At 40.3% G+C, this 18713-nt stretch overlaps 1 protein-coding gene across 2 annotated transcripts in view; it reads left to right on the top strand.

The window, feature by feature from the left end:
• The window catches only part of UNC50 (unc-50 inner nuclear membrane RNA binding protein), a 38198-nt gene continuing 19485 nt past the window's right edge, over positions 1–18713 (top strand). Inside the window, exons 1-3 of one of the 2 annotated variants that reach the window (XM_037137190.2) lie at positions 1–103; positions 1433–1716; positions 2465–2585. In XM_037137190.2, coding sequence (XP_036993085.1) covers positions 1437–1716; positions 2465–2585 — 401 coding nt within the window. In that variant the 5' untranslated portion in view covers positions 1–103; positions 1433–1436. Of the gene's footprint in view, positions 168–1432; positions 1717–2464; positions 2586–18713 lie in introns of both variants that reach the window. The other variant, XM_037137189.2, reaches the window with a different exon arrangement.

Here is an 18713-nt window from a genome sequence, read left to right on the forward strand (position 1 = left end):
ATAACTAGGGATGCCGGGCGCTGGGGAAGTAGGCGCGGGTCACGTGTCGCATCAGGTGGCTGTCTACGTTGCAGGAAGGGACATTAGCCCAGTGGCTGCTCGGGTAAGCTGCTAGGCCGAGGTACAGGGCTAGTTTGGGGCCGGTGGAGGCCGCAAGGCCGCTCCAGGTGAGTCTTAAGGACACTGTGCGGGCACAACTTGGGCTCGCCCGGTGCCGTTTCCTCCGGCCACTGGCAGCCTGGTCTCTCTGGCCCTGGAATGGCTATCGCGGGGCCTGCTCCTCTGCCTTCTATGGGGCGGCGGGGTCAAATGTCCGACGCTGTTCTGCGGTTGAATTTCAGATAAATAAAGAATAGTTTTTGTTACGGGAATGCCCCACTCAGTTTTTAAGACGTACTTATACTAACAAGCATTCCCTTGTCAGATGCCAAAGTAAATGGACGGTTTTATTTGTTGTATCTGGCAGCCCTACCCTGGGCGGGGTCTGTTTGGGGGAGTGGAGGTAGAGACTGGGTTTCCAGGGCGCGGGGGCCGGACCGTGACTGACTGCCCTCACCCGGCTTCAGAGTGATTCAACAGGTCTCTCACGGTGACATTCTTCAGCTGAACTATTAACGGGGAAAAATACTGGATTTAGTTTTGCTTTATTTTTGGAATGCCACCCAGTGAACAGGTTGCCTGCTGACAATGCTTTGATGGACCACCTGTGTGATTTAGGTCATTTACTTTGCCTGGTTGGTAACATCATTTCATTTCTAATTGGCCTAGACAAACGTTTCTCTTAAAGCAGGGGTGTCAAAGTCATTTTCATCGGAGGCCACATCAGCCTTGAGGTTGCCTTCAAAGGGCCAAATGTAATTTCAACTCCTTGTTAGTTAAGGAGTAGTTACATTTACACAGTTCTAAAATTATATTGGCCCTTTGAAGGCAGCTGTGAGGCTTATGTGGCCTCCGGGTGAAAATGAGTTTGACACCCTGTCTTAATAAAGGCTTGGTGTTTTAAGAGCATGGGGTTTTGAGCCAGAATTTGATTAAGAATCTTTATCTCCCTCTCTCCCACCCTTTCCCTCTCTCTCCGTCTCTCCCTCCCCACCCGCTCCCCACACCCTCACTCTCTTTCTCTCTGACTCTGTAGCTGCTACCTGGGAGGACTATTTTGAGGACTGAGGGAGGTGAGGTATGGGAAACGTATGGCCCCTGTATGAGTATTACCATGTACAGAAGGGTGTGGTGCCACCCTCGATGAACTGCAATAGGCAGTTCTCAAACCCCAACCAAGCCTCAGAAACAACTCCATTTGTTTTGACCTCTGACTTTTCTCAAGGGTTGGAGAAATGTCAGGTGACTTCTCTCCCATGCGTCTCAGAAGAGGAGTGCTAATAGCCAACACTTTCTTCAGATTACTAGTAAAGTTTCCCCCCTCCCCCCACAGGAAGATGTTACCAAGTACTTCAGTGAATTCCCCATTTCTGGGAAATGGAGCATTGAATTCCAGGGATGCAGCAAGACACACAGCAGGAGCAAAGCGCTACAAATACTTGAGAAGGCTTTTTCGTTTTCGGCAAATGGATTTTGAGTTTGCTGCATGGCAGATGTTCTACCTGTTCACATCCCCACAGAAGGTTTATAGAAACTTTCATTATCGAAAGCAGACAAAGGATCAGTGGGCCAGAGATGATCCAGCTTTCTTGGTCCTATTAAGTGTCTGGCTGTGTGGTAAGTGTTAGTTGATCTTCAGTACAGTTGAAAACAAATTGAATGCTTGTTTGGATTTGTCATGTGGAGACTCTTTTGTTATAAACTGTTGTGGGTCAGAAATGGGGTATATTTAAAGCTCTTTTCTGAAGCCCCCCTGAAATCTCACAGGAAAGGAATCTGTATTCACCCTGGTTCTACAGGGCCCAAGCAGATGCCAGAGTAAATTGTTACCTCAGAACCATAAAAAGAGGGACAGAGTTATTCCATGTCTTTTAACCACTGTGATAAATACATTGATACCCAAATGCAAACTTACTATGAAAAGGAATATCGAGATTGGAAATTGCTTTTCACAATTAGAGAAATCCAGAGGAAGAATTCTTAAAGTACAGTATTTATATGAACTGGAGAGACTACTTGTAAGGTCTCCCATAGTGTAGCAAAAGGATCCTATAAGCCTTTAAGGTGATAAAGTATATAGATATTTCTCACCTTTAACTTATCTTAAATATATGGGTGTCTTTTCAGTACTAATGGTGTTTCAAAAGGTGAGCCCCCCTGGTGAGCCACACATAGGGGCCTTCTTGGTAAACTTGAGGTATTAAAGTGGCCCTTCCATATTCTTAACCATGTAGAACATGTCCTGGGAGTTTTGTTTACATCCATCTCCCCCACTGGACCATGTGCATCTGGAGGGCAGGGACTCTGTGCCTTAATATCCCCAGAACCTTGCAAACTTCCTGAGTGAAATTTGTAAATCTTTCAGTGTCCACTGCAGGATTTGGCATTGTGTTGGACATGGGACTTTTTAAGATGATAAAACTTCTCCTTTGGGTCGTATTGATAGATTGTGTGGGTGTTGGCCTTCTCATCTCAACTCTGATGTGGTAAGTACCATACCTCTGGTTCTTCTGATACTACTGTAGAGCCTCCTTTGCTTGCTTTACAGATACAGTAGCTGATGGAAATTGAATCAAGATAGATGAACTGAAAGCATCCATTTTGACTATTTAGATTAGTGTCCAAATTGCCTTCTTGTGTCTACCTGTGTCAGAAAATACTCCAAGGTATGGTCTATATTGTCAAAGTAAATGCGACAAATAAGTGAATTGAAATAACGATTATATCATACTGACCGATTTGCTGATTTAGCAAAAATATGCATTTAGCCAATTCTGCTTAAGTTGTCTGGATGACGGCTCATTTTTCTGCTGCCTGTGTCAGTGGGTCACAACTAAATATATAAGATCTAGGTTATTTCATGGAACCTTACTTTGACTTTTTTGTGTTAAATGTAGCACATTTGAAAAGATTTTTTTCATTAAATTTTTGGTGCCTTCCTTCTGAGGGAGGGACACACACACACACATACACACATACAGAGATTTTATTGTAAGAATTCTCAATTTGACTTTGTCTAGGTTTAGTTTAATAACAGCAATGTACTGAGTGTAAATCTGGTGTTTGGTTTTTCTTTGTTCTCACAGATACAGGGCTCCTTTGTGGTTGGCATGGTGAATGAAGGGAATGACTGTGGTGGGTGAGCTTAGAAGGTGGCCAGTGACTGAGTAGGGCTGGTGGTCATTGTATATCAGAGAAAATACTCTGCAGCATTTTAGTCACAGAGAGAGCTGGGTTCAAATGCCAGCTCAGCCATTTATTGTGTAACTCTTAGCCTCAGACCCCTTTTGTAAAATGGAATTATCTATTTTGTAAGGTATTTGAGAAGCTTGTAGTAGGAAAAGCATCTGGCATTTAGTAAGTGCTCAATAAATGGTAGCTATTAATGTTTTAAACTAAATTCTAAGACTATAACCTCTGAAGATACCAACCTTTTATTTTCCTTTATAGATTATGACAAGTATAGCACAGGTTTTGTATGTGCTAGTCAATAAATCGTTAACATAAAATTCTAAAATCTGACCTAAAAATAATACTGCTAATATAAGTCACATATTCATTGTTTAGATATCCATGAAAAACATGATATATAGAAAAATTTCAATAATAAGGCATTCAAGGGAATAGTTTAGTTTGTTTTGGGTTGGCCAAAAAGTTTGTATTTTTTTTTTTTCTGTAAAATAAAAGACGTGTTTTTGGTGTTCACCAGTAACTATTGATTTGGATATTTTGAGTACGTCAGTATCTCCTATTATTGGCTTCTAGTAGGTAGAGGTCAGGGGTGCTACTAAACTACTTCCAATGCATAAGACAGCAACACAGCAAACAATTATTTGGCCAAAATGTCAGTAGTACCAAGAAACTTTGTAAACCACTCTTGACATGTTCACAGAGCCTTCCTCATATACTGCACAATTTTTTTTTTGCTTTTTAGTTACATTTTTACCTTGAAATAATAAAGCATAATACATCAAAAATGTTGTGTATCTTCTTTCATCTTCAATATTAAAATGGCTACACAAAAATTCACCAATTTTGATAAGATTTTTTAAAAACACCCTCATACGACAGTCGTCACAGTACAATCTAACGAAATTGTTTCGAATGAAGTTAAAGATGCCTACGCACTACTAGCCATCATATGGAAAACACTTAACGGACTTTTTGGCCAACCCAATAGCAGGCTTTCTGCCACGAATGCACTGACTCTAGAGGGCCATAGAAACCAAGTCCTTCTGGAGTTGAGTACTTTTAGTATGATTCTATCTGATAGTGTAAGTTAAATAGAAAAGGACTGTGTGTTTTTGAAAACTTGTGTTGTCTTGTAAATGATGTGAGGAGCTAAAAATAGCACTGATGACATGTAATTGCAGTCATTCCAGGGGCACCACAGGAAGTACCCTGAGGAGGTGTTTTGGGAGAGATGGGATTGATGATTACTCGTACCAACTGCAAGGACGTGGACAGCGAGTGTGCTTGGTGTGACAGTGTAGGGTGACACTGAATGTCTGGGGAAGACGTTTGACTAGAGAAATTGGCCTTAAATGCAATTCAGAAAAAATAATTTGACTTTATCTCAGAGGCTGCTTGTGTAGGTTTGGGGGTGAGGGAAAATTGTGGAGCTTGGAGACTTTGAAGTAAGGAAATAACATCAGATTCACACTTTAAAAAAGTCTTTTCTATGGCAATGGAGGAAGAGAAGCTGGAGAAAGGTAAGGCTAGATACAATTATGGGTCTGTATGAGTAGAGGAGGCCCAGACTAGTTTGGTGATCACAGAAAGAGAGGAGAGAGATGGGCTAGAGAGCCCCCTGTGGTAAGGCAATATGATGAGGACAGGGAAGGAGAGGAAGCCAAAGCCTCCTTTAGGATGGGTGGCAAGTTTTGGGTTTTAGAAGTAAGTGATGGGTATAGATTTAGGATTCCATGTTGTACCCTGAGTTCAGGTGGGATTTTGAATATGTAGTGGCAACAAAGGTTCATCAGACAATAGGGTACATGACTCTGAACCTACAACAGCCTGGGTCAAGATGAGGACATAACTGCCTTCATTAATGTGAACATGGGAGGGGAACCACAGTTGTCTCTGTGCTTTCTCAAAAGAAATGTCTGCGTGCTAGAGGTGACATTCTCTCTGAGGACAGGAGCCTGGAATGTGCCGGCTTAAGGAATAACCAGAAGGTAGGAACAGCAGCAGGACCACAGAATGGGAATTCTTGAGCAGTGAGCTAGATTCTTACTCCATTCATCTGATGACACATGTTTTTGGCTAAAAGGGAAAATGTGTTGGTAAATTCCAGTTTGTTCAAACAAAGCAATGTTATTTTGACATTTTTAAGGTAACTGAGTATAGAACTGTTTTATTAGTACTGTGCTCTGTTCTTCCTCTTGTTTCCTTATTTTTATTTTTAATGGAAGCATACCGTTTTCTTAACTGTATCCCTGAAATGAAGTCACACATACAGAAATCTCTTGAGTTTCGACAACTGTGTTTATAATACAAATGGTCCTGTTTGTTCTTTTCCTTTAAAGATCTATTTTTATATTACTTGGATATTTTATTTTCTTTATTTTTAATTAAAGTTGACATACAATATTATTTTAGTTTCAGGTTACAACATAGTGATCAGATTTCGGTTTTTTTAGATCCCACATATAAATGAAATCATATTTGTATTTCTCTATTACACTGATTTCATTCTTTTTTCTTGGCTGAGTAATATTTCATTTTAATGTATCTATCACATCTTCTTTATCCAATCATCTATGGATGAACACATAGGTTGCTTCCATATCTTGGCTATTGCAAATAATGCTGCAATGAACACAGAGGTACATGTGTTTTTGTTTTCTTCAGATATGTATCTAGATGTGGAATTGCTGAGTCGTACAGTAGTTCTGTTTTTAATTTTTTGAGGAAACTGCATACTGTTTTCCTTAGTGGCTGCACCAATTTACAATCCCACCAGGAGTACACGAGGGTTCCCTTTTCTTCACATCCTTGTAGAAGCTTACCTTTTATGATAATAGCCAGTGTGACAGATGTGAAGTAATACTTCATTTTGGTTTTGATTTGCATTTCCCTGGTGATTAGTGATGTTAAACATACTTTGATATGTCTGTTGGCAATCTGTATCTTCTTTTTTTAATTAAAAAAATTTTAAATTGCAGTTGACTTAACAACATTAGTTTCTGGTATATAACATAGTACATTTATATGAGGGGGGAACCCACCCCCCCCAAAAAAAAAACAATTATCTTCTGGAGGGTGGGACCCTTGTAGTACCAGTTTCCCCTGCTAGATGAGTTGTTCTAGTAAGGCATCTGTATCAGTGTACCAGCTGGTCTTGTTTTGAGAGCTGTGTTCAGCTTCAATGAAAGAAATTTTTTTTTAAGACTCTTGCAGAACATTTGCCCAATTCATGATGGGTGATTTAGAAGCACACCTGCCCACACCACACTGAGTATTCAGTGGTTTTTTTTTTACCAGAAAAGTCGTGACCCCTGTTGCCCCTATTCACCCTATCTCACCTGGAGCAACTTTTTGTTTGATTGTTTTCCTGGATGAAAAAGTCCTCAGAGGGAAATGTTTTCCCAATGTTGAAGAGGTGAAACAAAAAAAATGGCAGAAATACTAAAAGGCAAAGAAATTGACAAGTTCAAAAACTATTTTAAGCAGTGGGAAAAAGTCTCGATAGATGTATGCATTAAATGGAGAGTACTTTGAAGGCAACTAAAGTTTATCTTAAACATGTAAGAATAAATACACAATTTTTTACAAATCTCTTGGTTTTTGGGGGTCCCCCCTCCTGTAACACAGACATTCGTATGACTTATGAAGTGATCCTCTGATAAGTCTGGTACTCCACAACACCATACATAGTAATTACAGTATCACTGACTCTATTCCCTGTGCGGTACTTTACATCCCCATGACTTTTTTGTAACTGCAAGTTTGTACTTACTAATTTTTTCTTATTTTTTACCCAGATCCCACCCCCCTCTGGCAGCCATGAATTGGTTCATTTACTATGTGTTTTAGATTCCATATATAAATGAAATAAATTATATGGTACTAGTTTTTCTCTTTCTGATTTCACTTAACATACCCCCTGGGTCCTAGAGTCTAGGACCATCCCTGTTGTCACAAATGGAAGGTTTCATTCTTATGGCCCAATAGTACTCCACTGTATACAGGATGGGGCAAAAGTAGGTTTACAGTTGTGAGTACACAAGAGTTTATTCTTGTGTTATTATTTATTAATTATTATAATTTCCATATAGATAAGTATACAGCTACTTTTGTCCCACCCTGTATACGTACCACATCTTTTTTATCCATTTATCTATCGAAAAGACATTTAAGTTGCTTCCATATCTTGGCTATTATAAATAATGCTGCAATGAACATAGTGGTGCATATTTCTTTTCAATGTAGTTTTTTTAAATATATTTTATTGATTATGACATTACAGTTATTCCATTCCCCCCCTTCATTCCCTTCCACCCCGCATACCCCCTTCCCCCACACTCCCCCCCTTTAGTTCATGTCCATGTGTCATAAGTTCTTTAGCTTCTACATTTCCCACACTACTCTTGCCCTCCACCTGTCTATTTTCTCCCCACCATCTACGCTACTTATTCTCTGTACCTTCTCCCTTCTTCTCCTCCCACTCCCCTGTTGCTAATCCTCCTTGTGGTCTCCATTTTCTGTGGCTTCGCTCCTGATCTAGCTGTCTGCTTAGTTTGCTTTTGTTTTAGATGGGGTGGTTAATAACTGTGAGTTCGCTATCCTTTCACTGTTCATATTTTTTATCTTCTTTTTCTTAGATCAGTCCCTTTAACATTTCATATAATAAGGGCTTGGTGATGATGGACTCCTTCAACTTGACCTTATCTGAGAAGCACTTTATCTGCCCTTCCATTCTAAATGAAAGCTTTGTTGGATAGTGCAATCTTGGATGTAAGTCTTTGGATTTATGAGCCGGAATACTTCTTTCTAGCCCCTTCTTGCCTATAAGGTCTCCTCTGAGAAATCAGCTGACAGTCTGATGGGAACTCCTTTGTAGGTGACTGTCCCCTTATCTCTGGCTACTTCTAGGATTCTCTCCTTCATTTTAACCTTGGCTAATGCAATTATGATGTGCCTTGGTGTGTTCCTCCTTGGGTCCACCTTCTTTGGGACTCTCTGAGCTTCCTGGACTTCCTGGAAGTCTATTTTCTTTGCAAGATTGGGGAAGTTCTCCTTTATTATTTGTTCAAATAAGTTTTCCACTTGTTGCTGTTCCTCTTCCCCTTCTGGTACCCCAATAATTCGGATGTTGGAATGTTTAAAGGTGTCCTGGAGGTTCCTAAGCCTCTCCTCATTCTCCCCATTCTTCATTCTTTTCTGTTTGGTTGTTTCTTTCTTCCTTCTGGTCCACTCCATTGATGTGAGTCCCAGTTTTCTTTCCATCACTATTGGTTCCCTGTGCATTTTCCTTTTCACTTAGTGTAGCCTTCATTTTTTCACCTAATTTGCAACCAAAATCAACCAGTTCTGTGAGCATCCTGATCACCAGTGTTCTGAACTGTGTATCCAATAGGTTGGCTATCTCTTGGTCGCTTAGAAGTATTGGCTCTGGTGCTTTGATCTATTCTTCTGTTTGAGCCAAGATGTTTTGGTTTGGTGGAGCCTGTTACATATGAGGGGCGGAGCCTTAGGTGTTCACCAGGACTGGGAAAACCAGTAGCTGGGTTGTGATGCTGTATGTGGGTGTGGGGTCAGAGAGGGAGCAATGGTGCTTGTTCTGCTCTCAGATTTTGGTCCCCTCTGCTCCTTCCCACAAGCAAATTGGGCCCTTCCAGTGCTGCTTCCCGAGTGGGTGGGCTTGTGTATATTCTAAGACCTGTTGGGTCTCTCCAACAAACTCTCCTGTTAGGCTAGGCACCTCTCCTGGCACTTCAGTCCCCAAAAGTTTTTGCAACGGGTGCTTTTAGGCTTTATTTTCCATAGCTAGGGCCCTGGTTTGCGTGGTCTGTCTCACTGCCCTTTTTTTTTTTTTGGCCTGGTTTATCTGCTGGAGGATATGTGTTCCCAGTCAGCCAACTGCCTTGCCCACCTCACTGGGTTTGCTGGTTTCCTCCCTGCATCGGGTCTGCCAACCACCGCCTCCTCCTGCTGGGACCCCTCCCCACCGGCCACGGACTCAACTCCTCTTACCGGTCTGGATAAATGGTTCATTGTTGTCAGACTTCATTACAGTTCAATTTTCTGTCTGTTCTGGTTGTGTTTTTTGTTTCTAAATCTTTGTTGTCCTTAAATTTGGTTGTGCTAGGAGGTACAGTGTTTCCACCTACGCCTCCATCTTGGCTGTAAGTCTCTCAATTTAGTTTTGAAGTTCCTCGGATAAATACCCAGAAATAGAATTGCTGAGTCATATGGCAGTTCTATTTTTAATTTATTGAGAAACCTTTATGCTGTTTTTCATAGTGGCTACACCAATTTACAATCTTACCAGCAGTGCATGAGGGTTCCTTTTTCTTCATATCTTTGCCAACACGTTCGTTGGTTTATTTGTGATTGCCATTTTGACAGGTGTAAGATGATATCTCACTGTGGTTTTAATTTGCATTTCCATGACAATTAGTGATGTAGAGCATCTTTTCATATGTCTATTGGCTATTTGTTGTCTTTAGAGAACTGTCTGTTTAGGCACTCTGCCCATTGTTTAATCAGATTGTTTCTTTTATTGGTGTTACGATATATGAGTTCCTTACATATTTTGGATGTTAACCTCTTATTGGATGTGTCACTGGTCAATATCTCATTCTTCTACATGTCTTTTCAGTTTTCCCCAAACCATTTATTGAAGAGACTGTCTTTACCCATATGTACTCTTGCTTCCTTTTTCATTAATTGACCATGTAGTTGTGGGTCTCTTATTGGCTTTTCTATCCAGTTCTGTTGATCTCTGTGTCTATTTTTATGCCAGAACCATGCTGATTTGATTACTGTAGCCTTGTAACATAGTTTGATATCAGGGAGTGTGATAGTTCCAATTTTGCTCTCATTTCTCTAGATTGCTTTGGATATTTGGGGACTTTTGTGATTACATATAAATTAAGGATGCTTTGTCCTAGTTCTGTGAACACTGCCATTGGTATTTTGATAGGAATTGCATTGAATATGTGGATTGTTGGGGTAGTATGATCATTTTAATGATGTTAATTCTTCCTATACACAAACACAGTATATGCTTTCATTTATTTGTATCTCCTTCAGTTTCTTTCTTCAGTGCGTCTTGCAGTTTTCCAAGTAGAGATCTTTTACCTCCTTCGTTCAGTTTATTTCCATGTTTTTAAAAAATTGATTATGCTGTTACTCTTGTCCCAATTTTTCCCTCTTTGCCCCTCTATCCCCCCCCCCCCACCCCTCAAGCAATTTCCCACAGTTTCATCTTCATGGGTCATGCGTGTAAGTTCTTCAGCTATTCCATTTCCTATACTGTACTTTGCATTCCCATGGTTATTCTGTAACTACCAATTTATACTTCTTAATCTCTTCACCTCTTTACCCATTCCCCTACATCCCTATCCCATCTGCCAACCATCAAAAACGCTCTCCATGTTCATGACTCTGTCTCTGTTCTTGTTTGTTTAGTTTTCTAGATTCAGTTGTTGATAGGTATGTATTTATTGCCATTCTATTGTTCGTAGTTTTGATCTTTTCTTAACTAAGTCCCTTTAACATTTCATAAAATAATGGTTTGGTGATGATGAACTCTTTAATTTTTTCTTATCTGGGAAACTTCATCTGCCCTTTGATTGTAAATGACAGCTTTGCTGAGTAGAGCAATCTTGGCTATAGGTCCCTACTTTTCATGACTTTGGATACTCCTTGCCATTCCTTTCTACCCTCCAAAGTTTCTTATGAGAAATCAGGACTTCCACCAAGATGGAGGCATAGGTGGAGATACCGTGCTTTCTCCCACAACCAAGTTGAGAGACAACCAAATATTAGCAACAGAAAACACAGCCAGAACACAGAAAATTGAACTTTTCCGAAGTCTGATAACAACCAATTCTTTAGCCTGACCGGTAAGAGGGGCAAAACCAGCAGCTGGTGGAGCGGGGTTGCACAGGAAAACTCGGTCAGAGGGACTCAGGCACAGGGATCCCAGGCGTGGGGTGGCAAAGGGCCGACCCAGTGAGCAACTGGTGGATCTGGCGAGGGTGAAGGGCAGCGGGTTGACTGTGCTGGCGCATTCCTGCCCAGATGGACCAGCGAGGGAGTGGGCAGTGAGATGGGACTGAGCGGGTCCCAGCGACGGGAGGCAGCAGAGACGGCCGCCATTTCCCGGCCCTGACCCCGTCCCCACATACAGCGTCACAACCCAGCGACCCTGCCCTGGAGGCCCCGCCCCACCCCTAAGGCTCTGCTCCTCATACTTAACAGGCACGAACAGACCAAAAATGGCTCAGGAAGATCTCAAAGCCCCAGAGCCCAAAAATCTAAGTGACGAAGAAATAGCAAAACTTTCAGATGCACAGTTCAAAACACTGGTGATCAGGATGCTCACAGAACTGGTTGATTTTAGTCACAAATTAGAGGAACATATGAAGGCTAAACTAATTGAAATGAATGGCAATGCACAGGAAACCAATAGTAATGGAAAGGAAACTGGGACTCAAATCAAGGGAGTGGACCAGAAGGAGGATAAAAATGACCAATCAGAAAATAATGAAGAAACAAGAATTCAAAAAAATGAGGAGAGACTTAGGAACCTCAAGGACATCTTTAAACGCTCTAACATCCGAATTGTAGGGGTACCAGAAGGGGGAAAGGAACAGCCACCAGTGGAAAACTTATTTGAACAAATAATAAAGGAGAATTTCCCCAATCTGGCAAAGGAAATAGACTTCGAGGAAATCCAGGAAGCTCAGAGAGTCCTAAAGAAGGTGGACCCAGAAGGAACACACCAAGGCACATCATCATTACATTAGCCAAGATTAAAATGAAAGAGAGAATCCTAGAAGCAGCAAGAGATAAGGGGACAGTCACCTACAAAGGAGTTCCCATCAGACTGTCAGCTGATTTCTCAAAAGAGGCCTTACAGGCAGGAAGGGGCTGGAAAGAAGTATTCCAAGTCATGAAATCCAAAGACCTACAACCAAGATTGCTCTATCCAACAAAGCTTTCATTTAGAATGGAAGGGCTGATAAAGTGCTTCTCAGATAAGATCAAATTCAAGGAGTTCATCATCACCAAGCCCTTATTATATGAAATGTTAAAGGGACTGATCTAAGAAAAAGAAGATAAAAAATATGAACAGTGAAAGGATAGCAAATGCACAGTTATTAACAACCACATCTAAAACAAAAGCAAGCTAAAAAGGACAGCTAGATTAGGAGCAGAACCATAGAAATGAAGATCTCATGGAGGGTTAGCAACAGGGGAGTGGGAGGAGGAGAAGGAGAAGGAGGGAGAAGGTACAGAGAATAAGTAGCATAGATGGTAGGTAGAAAATAGATACGGGGGAGGGCAAGAATAGTAGGGGAAATATAGAATCCAAAGAACTTGAGACACATGGTCATAAACTAAAGGGGGGGTGGTAGGGGTGGGGGTATGCAGGGTGGAGGGGAATGAAGGGGGGGAATAGAACAACTGTAATGGCATAATAAATAAAATTAAAAATTTTTAAAAAATCAGCTGACAGTCTTATGAGCACTCTCCTGTAGGTAACTAATTGCCTTTTTTTCTTCTGCTGCTTTTTAAAAATTGCTCTTTATCTTTAACCTTTGGCATTTTAATTATGATGTGTTTTGGAGTGGGCCTGTTTGCATCCATCTTGTTTGGGACTCTGCTTTCTGGACTTGAGTGTCTATTTCCTACACCAAATTAGGGAATTTTTCTTCCATTATTTTTTCAACTAGATTTCCAGTTTCTTTTTCTCTTCTCTTTCTGGTACCCCTATGATGTGAATCTTAGAATGCTTGAAGTTGTCTCAGAGGCTTGCTACACTGTCCTTTTTCTTTTGGATTCTTTTTTCTTCTTGTTCTGATTGCTTGTTTTTTGCTTCCTTATGTTCCAAATCATCGATTTCATTCTCAGCTTTGTTCATTCTACAGTTGTTTTTCTGTAAATTCTTTATTTCAATCTGTGTATCTTTCATTTCTGACTGAATCTTTTTTATGCTGTTGATGGTCTAAGTTCCTTAAGCATTCTTATAACCAGTGTTTTCAACTCTCCATCTGCTAGATTGCTTTTCTCCATTTTGTTTCGTTCTTTTTAGTCCTTTTGTTTAATTTTGGTCTGTTCTTTTCATTTGGGCCATGTGTCTTTGTCTCCTCATTTTGGCAGCCTCCCTGTGTTTGTTTCTGTATATTAGGTAGAGCTGTTGTGATTCTCTGTCTTGGCAGCATGGCCTAATGTAATAGGTGTCCTGTAGGGTCCAGTGACACAGCCTCCCCTATCACCCAGAATGGGTACTCATGGTGTGTTCTTTGTGAGGCTGAATACACCCTCCTTTTGTAATTGAGCCTTGGGTGCTGTGGGCAGATGAGTGGGAGGGATTTAACCAGGCCAGTCAGTTGGAAGGATTACCTGTGACCACTGACCGCCATCCTCTACCCTCTGAAGGATCAGCTGTGCAGGGGCAGGGTGGTGGTGCTCTGACATGGTCTGTAGCTGTCCATTGGGTGAGCAGGCCCTGAGGTTTCCTGGGTGCTGCAGACCAAGGTCAGCCACCACCTTTGTGTTGCCTGGGGCCACCCCACCTGAGCTATAGCGCAATCTGAGATGGCTGCTGCTTGTGTGGGGCCTGGAGGCACCTAGCAAGAGGTATGGGGACTGGGGGCTCCTAGCTAGAGACTCACTGAGGCCAGCAGTTGATTGTTTGAAAGGATTTAGGAAGTTCTGAACCTTGAGTCAAGACCAGCCATTCATATGGAAAAGCTACCGTTAACTGTAAATTGTGTGGGAAGGAACCTCAGGATAACTCCAGGTTGGGGAAAACACTGTTAGCCAGGTTGATGGAGTCTCAGATGTGGTACCAGTCTGCTGGCTCTGTGGCTCTGCCTGCCTTTCTGTCTTGGAGCAAGCTGTCCCCCTTGAGACAGCTGGAATCAAAGCTCTCTCGTCTTGATTCCAGCCGCTTTACTTCCTACCTGTGTGCCAGTGGTGCCTTTCAAGCTGCTATTCCAATGCTGGAGCTCAGAGGGAGTGAGTCTGAGTAAGTCCATGTTTGGGTTCTGTAAGAGGAATTGCTTGGGTCTCCAGCAATTTTTCTTTCAGGGATTCAATCCCTACTGGTTCTTGCAGCCAGAAGTTATAAGACTTACTTTCCTGGCACAGGTACTGTGGGCTGGGTGGCCTGGTATGGGGCTGGGACTCCTCACTCCCGAGATACCCCTCCTGAATTTTTATCCACCACACTGTTAGGTAGGACCAGCCTGTTCCACATCTCTGCCCCTCTTACCAGTCTGGATGGTGTGGTTTCTTTAATTCCATAGATGTCAGACTTCATTTGACTCTATTTCTCTCAGTTCTGAGTGATCATTATTCTATAATTTAGTTGTAATTTTGATGTGATTTTGCGGTGAGGCAAGCCTTGTTTACCTATTGCGCCATCGTGACTGGAAGCCTGCCTGGTATTGTTTATTTATGCAGTTGTGAATGGGATTGTTTTCTTAATCTCTTTCTGATAGTTCATTGTTCGTGTATAAAAATGTTGCAGTTTCTGAATATTTTATATCCCGCTAGATTTTTGAATTCATTTAATAGTTTTTTTGTGGATTCTTTACGGTTTTCTATATACAGTATCATGTAATATGCAAGTAATGGCAGTTCTACCTTTTCCTTTCCAATTCAGATGCTTTTTCTTTTTCTTCTCTAATAGGTGTAAAAAAATAGTGGTGAAAATGGACATTCTTGTTTTTTTCTTGATTGTAAAGAAAAGGCTTTCACCTCTTCACATGTAAATATGTTGTTAGCTATTAGTTTGTTATGTCTGGCCTTTATTGTGTTGAGGAATATATTCTCTCCATATCCACTTAGCTGAGAGTTTTTATTAATGCATATTGGATTTTCTCAAGTGTTTTTACTGCATCTGTTGACTCGTTATATGATTTTTTTCTTTCATTTTGTTTATGTGGTATATCACTTTAATTGATTTGTGGATATTGAACCAACCTTCCATTTGGGAACAAATCCTTCTTGATCATGGTGTATAACTTTTTTAATGTATTGTTGAATTTAGTTTGCTAATATTGTATTGAGGATTTTTGAATCTATGTTTTCAGGTATATTTGCCTATAATTTTATTTATTTTTTTAGTAGTGTCTTTGCCTGGTTTAGATATCAAGATAATGCTTGTCTTATAAAATAAGCTTGGGAACCCTCCTTCCTCTTTAATTTTTTTTGAATAGTTTGAGAGTATAGGTATTAATTCTTCTTTGAATGTTTGGTAAAATTCACCTGTGGAGCCATCTGGTCAGGGCTTTTGTTCGTTGGGAGCTTGTTGATTACACATTCAATTTTGTTAATAGTTTTCGGTCTATTCACATTTTCTGGTTCTTGATTCAGTCTTGGAAGCTTGTATATTTCTGGAAATTTTCCATTGTTTCAGGTTGTCCAATTTGTGGGCATATAATTGTAATATTTTTCTTATAATCCTCTACATTTCTGTGATGTTGGGTGTCACTTAACTCATTTCTTATTTTCTTTGGGTCCTCTCTATTTTTTAATTTTTTAAATTAAATTAATTGGAGTAGCATTGATTAATAAGTTTATATAACTTTCAAGTGTACATTTCTGTGATACATGACCTGTATTTGCATTGTATGACCACCACCCAAAGTCAAATAATCTCCATCACCATATATTTGGTTCCCTTTACCCTTTATTACCTCCCAACCCCTTCCTTCCCTCTGATAATGACCATACTGTTGTCTCTGTGTATGAAATTTTGTTTTTGTTTGTTCCCTTGTTACTTTTAGTTTTATATCCCACACATGAGTAAAATTATATGGTTCTTAACTTTTTCTGTCTTATTTTACTTTGCATGGTACTCTCAAGATCCATCCATGTTGTAGCAAATGGTAGTACTTTGTTTAATCAATAAATTTGGGTTGGAGGGGAGGGAGAGGGAGAAAAATAGTGATAGAAAGAGAACATTTTGTTGCACCGCTTATTTATTATTAATTCATTGGTTGCTTCTTGTATGTGCCCTCACTGGAGATTGAACTTGCAACCTTGGATTATCCAGACAACACTCTTAACCCACAGACCTACTCAGCTAGAGCTATTTTATCTTTTCTTAGGACTGAGTAGAATTCCATTGTATATATGTACCACATCTTCTTTATCCAGTCATCTCTCGAACGACACTTCCATTGTGTCTGTGCCTTGACCACCATGAATAATGCTGCAGTGCACATAGTGGTGCATTTATGTTTGCAAATAAATTTTTTCAAAATTTGTGGGGAGATATCCAGAAAAGGGGTTGCTGGGTTGTATGGTAACTCTGTTCTTAATTTTTTGAGGAACCTCCATACTGTTATCCATAGTGGCTACACCAGTTTCCATTCCCATCAGCAGTGAATGAGGGTTCCTTTTTCTCCATAATCTGTGCAACACTTGTCATTACTCGTCTTGTTGATAATAGCCACTCTAACAGGTATGAGGTGAATCTCATTATAGTTTTGAATCCATCTTTCTAATAGCTAGTGAAATTGAGCATCTTTTCATATATTTGTTGGCCATTTTTATGTCTTTTGGGAAGAAGTATCTGTTTAGGTACTCTGCCCTTTTTAAATTTTATTATTGATCGATGTTAGAGAGAGAAAGCTGGGTGGGGAGAGAGAGAGAAAGAAACATCAACTTGTTGTTCCACTTATTTATACATTCATTGGTTGCTTCTTGTATGTGCCCTGATCAAGGATCAAACTCACAACCTTAGTGTTTGGGGACACGTTCTAACCAACTAAGCTATTTATTTTGCCAGGGTCTGCCATTTTTTAAACTGGATTGTTTGCTTGGTGTTGAGTTCTATGAGTTCTTTGTATATTTGGGTATTAACTCCTTGTCAGGGCTGTTTGCAAATACTTTCTCCTGTTTAGTTGGTTGTCTTTTTATTTTATTAGCAGTTTCTTTTGCTGTGCAGAAGCTTTTAAGTTTGATTTAGTCCATTCAATTATTTTTGCCTTTATTTCCCTTGCCTTTGGGGTCAAATTCATAAAATGTTTTCTAAGACCAAGGTCCATGAGTTTAGTACTTTTGTTTTCTTCTTTCTATGTTTCAGATCTTATATTTTGGTCTTTGATCCATTTTGAGTTAGTTTTTGTTCATGGGGGCAAACTGTAGTCTTACTCGCATTGTTTTGCCTGTGGCTTTTCAATTTTCCCCTTTTTTTCTTGATGAGTCTCGGTCAAGGTTTTTTCAGTTTTGTGTATCTTTTCAAAGACTGGGTTCTTGGTTACACTGGTCTTTTCTATTGCTTCCCGCCCTCCAGCCCCTGTACCCCAAGTTTTTATGTCCTCTTGGATCTTTATTATTTCTTTACTTGTGCTCACTTTGAGCCTTGCTATTTTCTTTTTCTAGGTCCTTTTGTTATAAGGTTAGATAGTTTATTTGAGATTTTTCTTGTTTCTTGAAGTAGTCCTTTATTGCTATGAAGTACCCTTTTGGGGCTGTTTTTTTGCTGTGTCCCCTAAATTTTGTGTCATTTTTTTCATGTTTATTCATCTCAATATGTATTTTGATTTCTTCTTAATCTTGTTAACCCGTTCATTGTTTAGTAGCATGATTTTTTAGCTTCCATGTATTTGTTTGTCTTTGTTTTCTTTTTTCCTTTGTTAAATTTTTTTTTATTGTTGTTCAAGTATACTTGTCTCCATTTTCTTCCAACCCAGCTATCCCCACTTCCCACCCTCAATCCTACCTGCCTTTGGCTTTGTCCATCTGTCCTTTATACTTGTGCCTTGACAATCCTTCCCCTTTCTCCCCCATTATCCCCACCCACCTCCCCCTTGGTTACTGTTCATTTGTTTTTAATTTCTGTGTCTCTGGTTATATTTTGCTTGCTTGTTTGTTTTGCTGATTAGGTTCCACTTAGAGGTGAGATCATATGGTATTCGTCTTTCACTGCCTGGCTTATTTCCCTTAGCATAATACTCTTCAATTTCATCCATGCTGTTGCGAAGACTAGGAGTACCTTCTTTCTTTCTGCTGCATAGTATTGTATTCCATTTTGTAAATGTACCACTGTTTTTTTATCCATTCATTTACTGATGGGCACTTAGGTTGCTTCCAGCACTTGGCTATTGTAAACCATGCTGCTATGGACATTGAAGTGCATAGATTCTTTTGAATTGGTGTTCCAGGATTCTTAGGATATAAGCCCAGCAGTGGAATAGCTGGGTCAAACGGCAGTTCCATTTTGAGTTTTCTGAGGAAATTCCATACTGTTTTCCACAGTGGCTGCACCAGTCTGCATTCCCACCAACAGTGCACTAGGGTTCTTTTTTCTCCACATCCTCATCGGCATTTGTTGTCTGTTGATTTGTTTATGATGGCTACTCTGACAGGGGTAAGGTGGTATCTCATTGTGGTTTTAATTTGCATCTCTCTGGTGG

Source organism: Artibeus jamaicensis, unplaced genomic scaffold, assembly GCF_021234435.1.
Source record: "Artibeus jamaicensis isolate MK-2021 breed Jamaican fruit bat unplaced genomic scaffold, CSHL_Jam_final contig_384, whole genome shotgun sequence".
Classification (NCBI taxonomy): domain Eukaryota; kingdom Metazoa; phylum Chordata; class Mammalia; order Chiroptera; family Phyllostomidae; genus Artibeus; species Artibeus jamaicensis.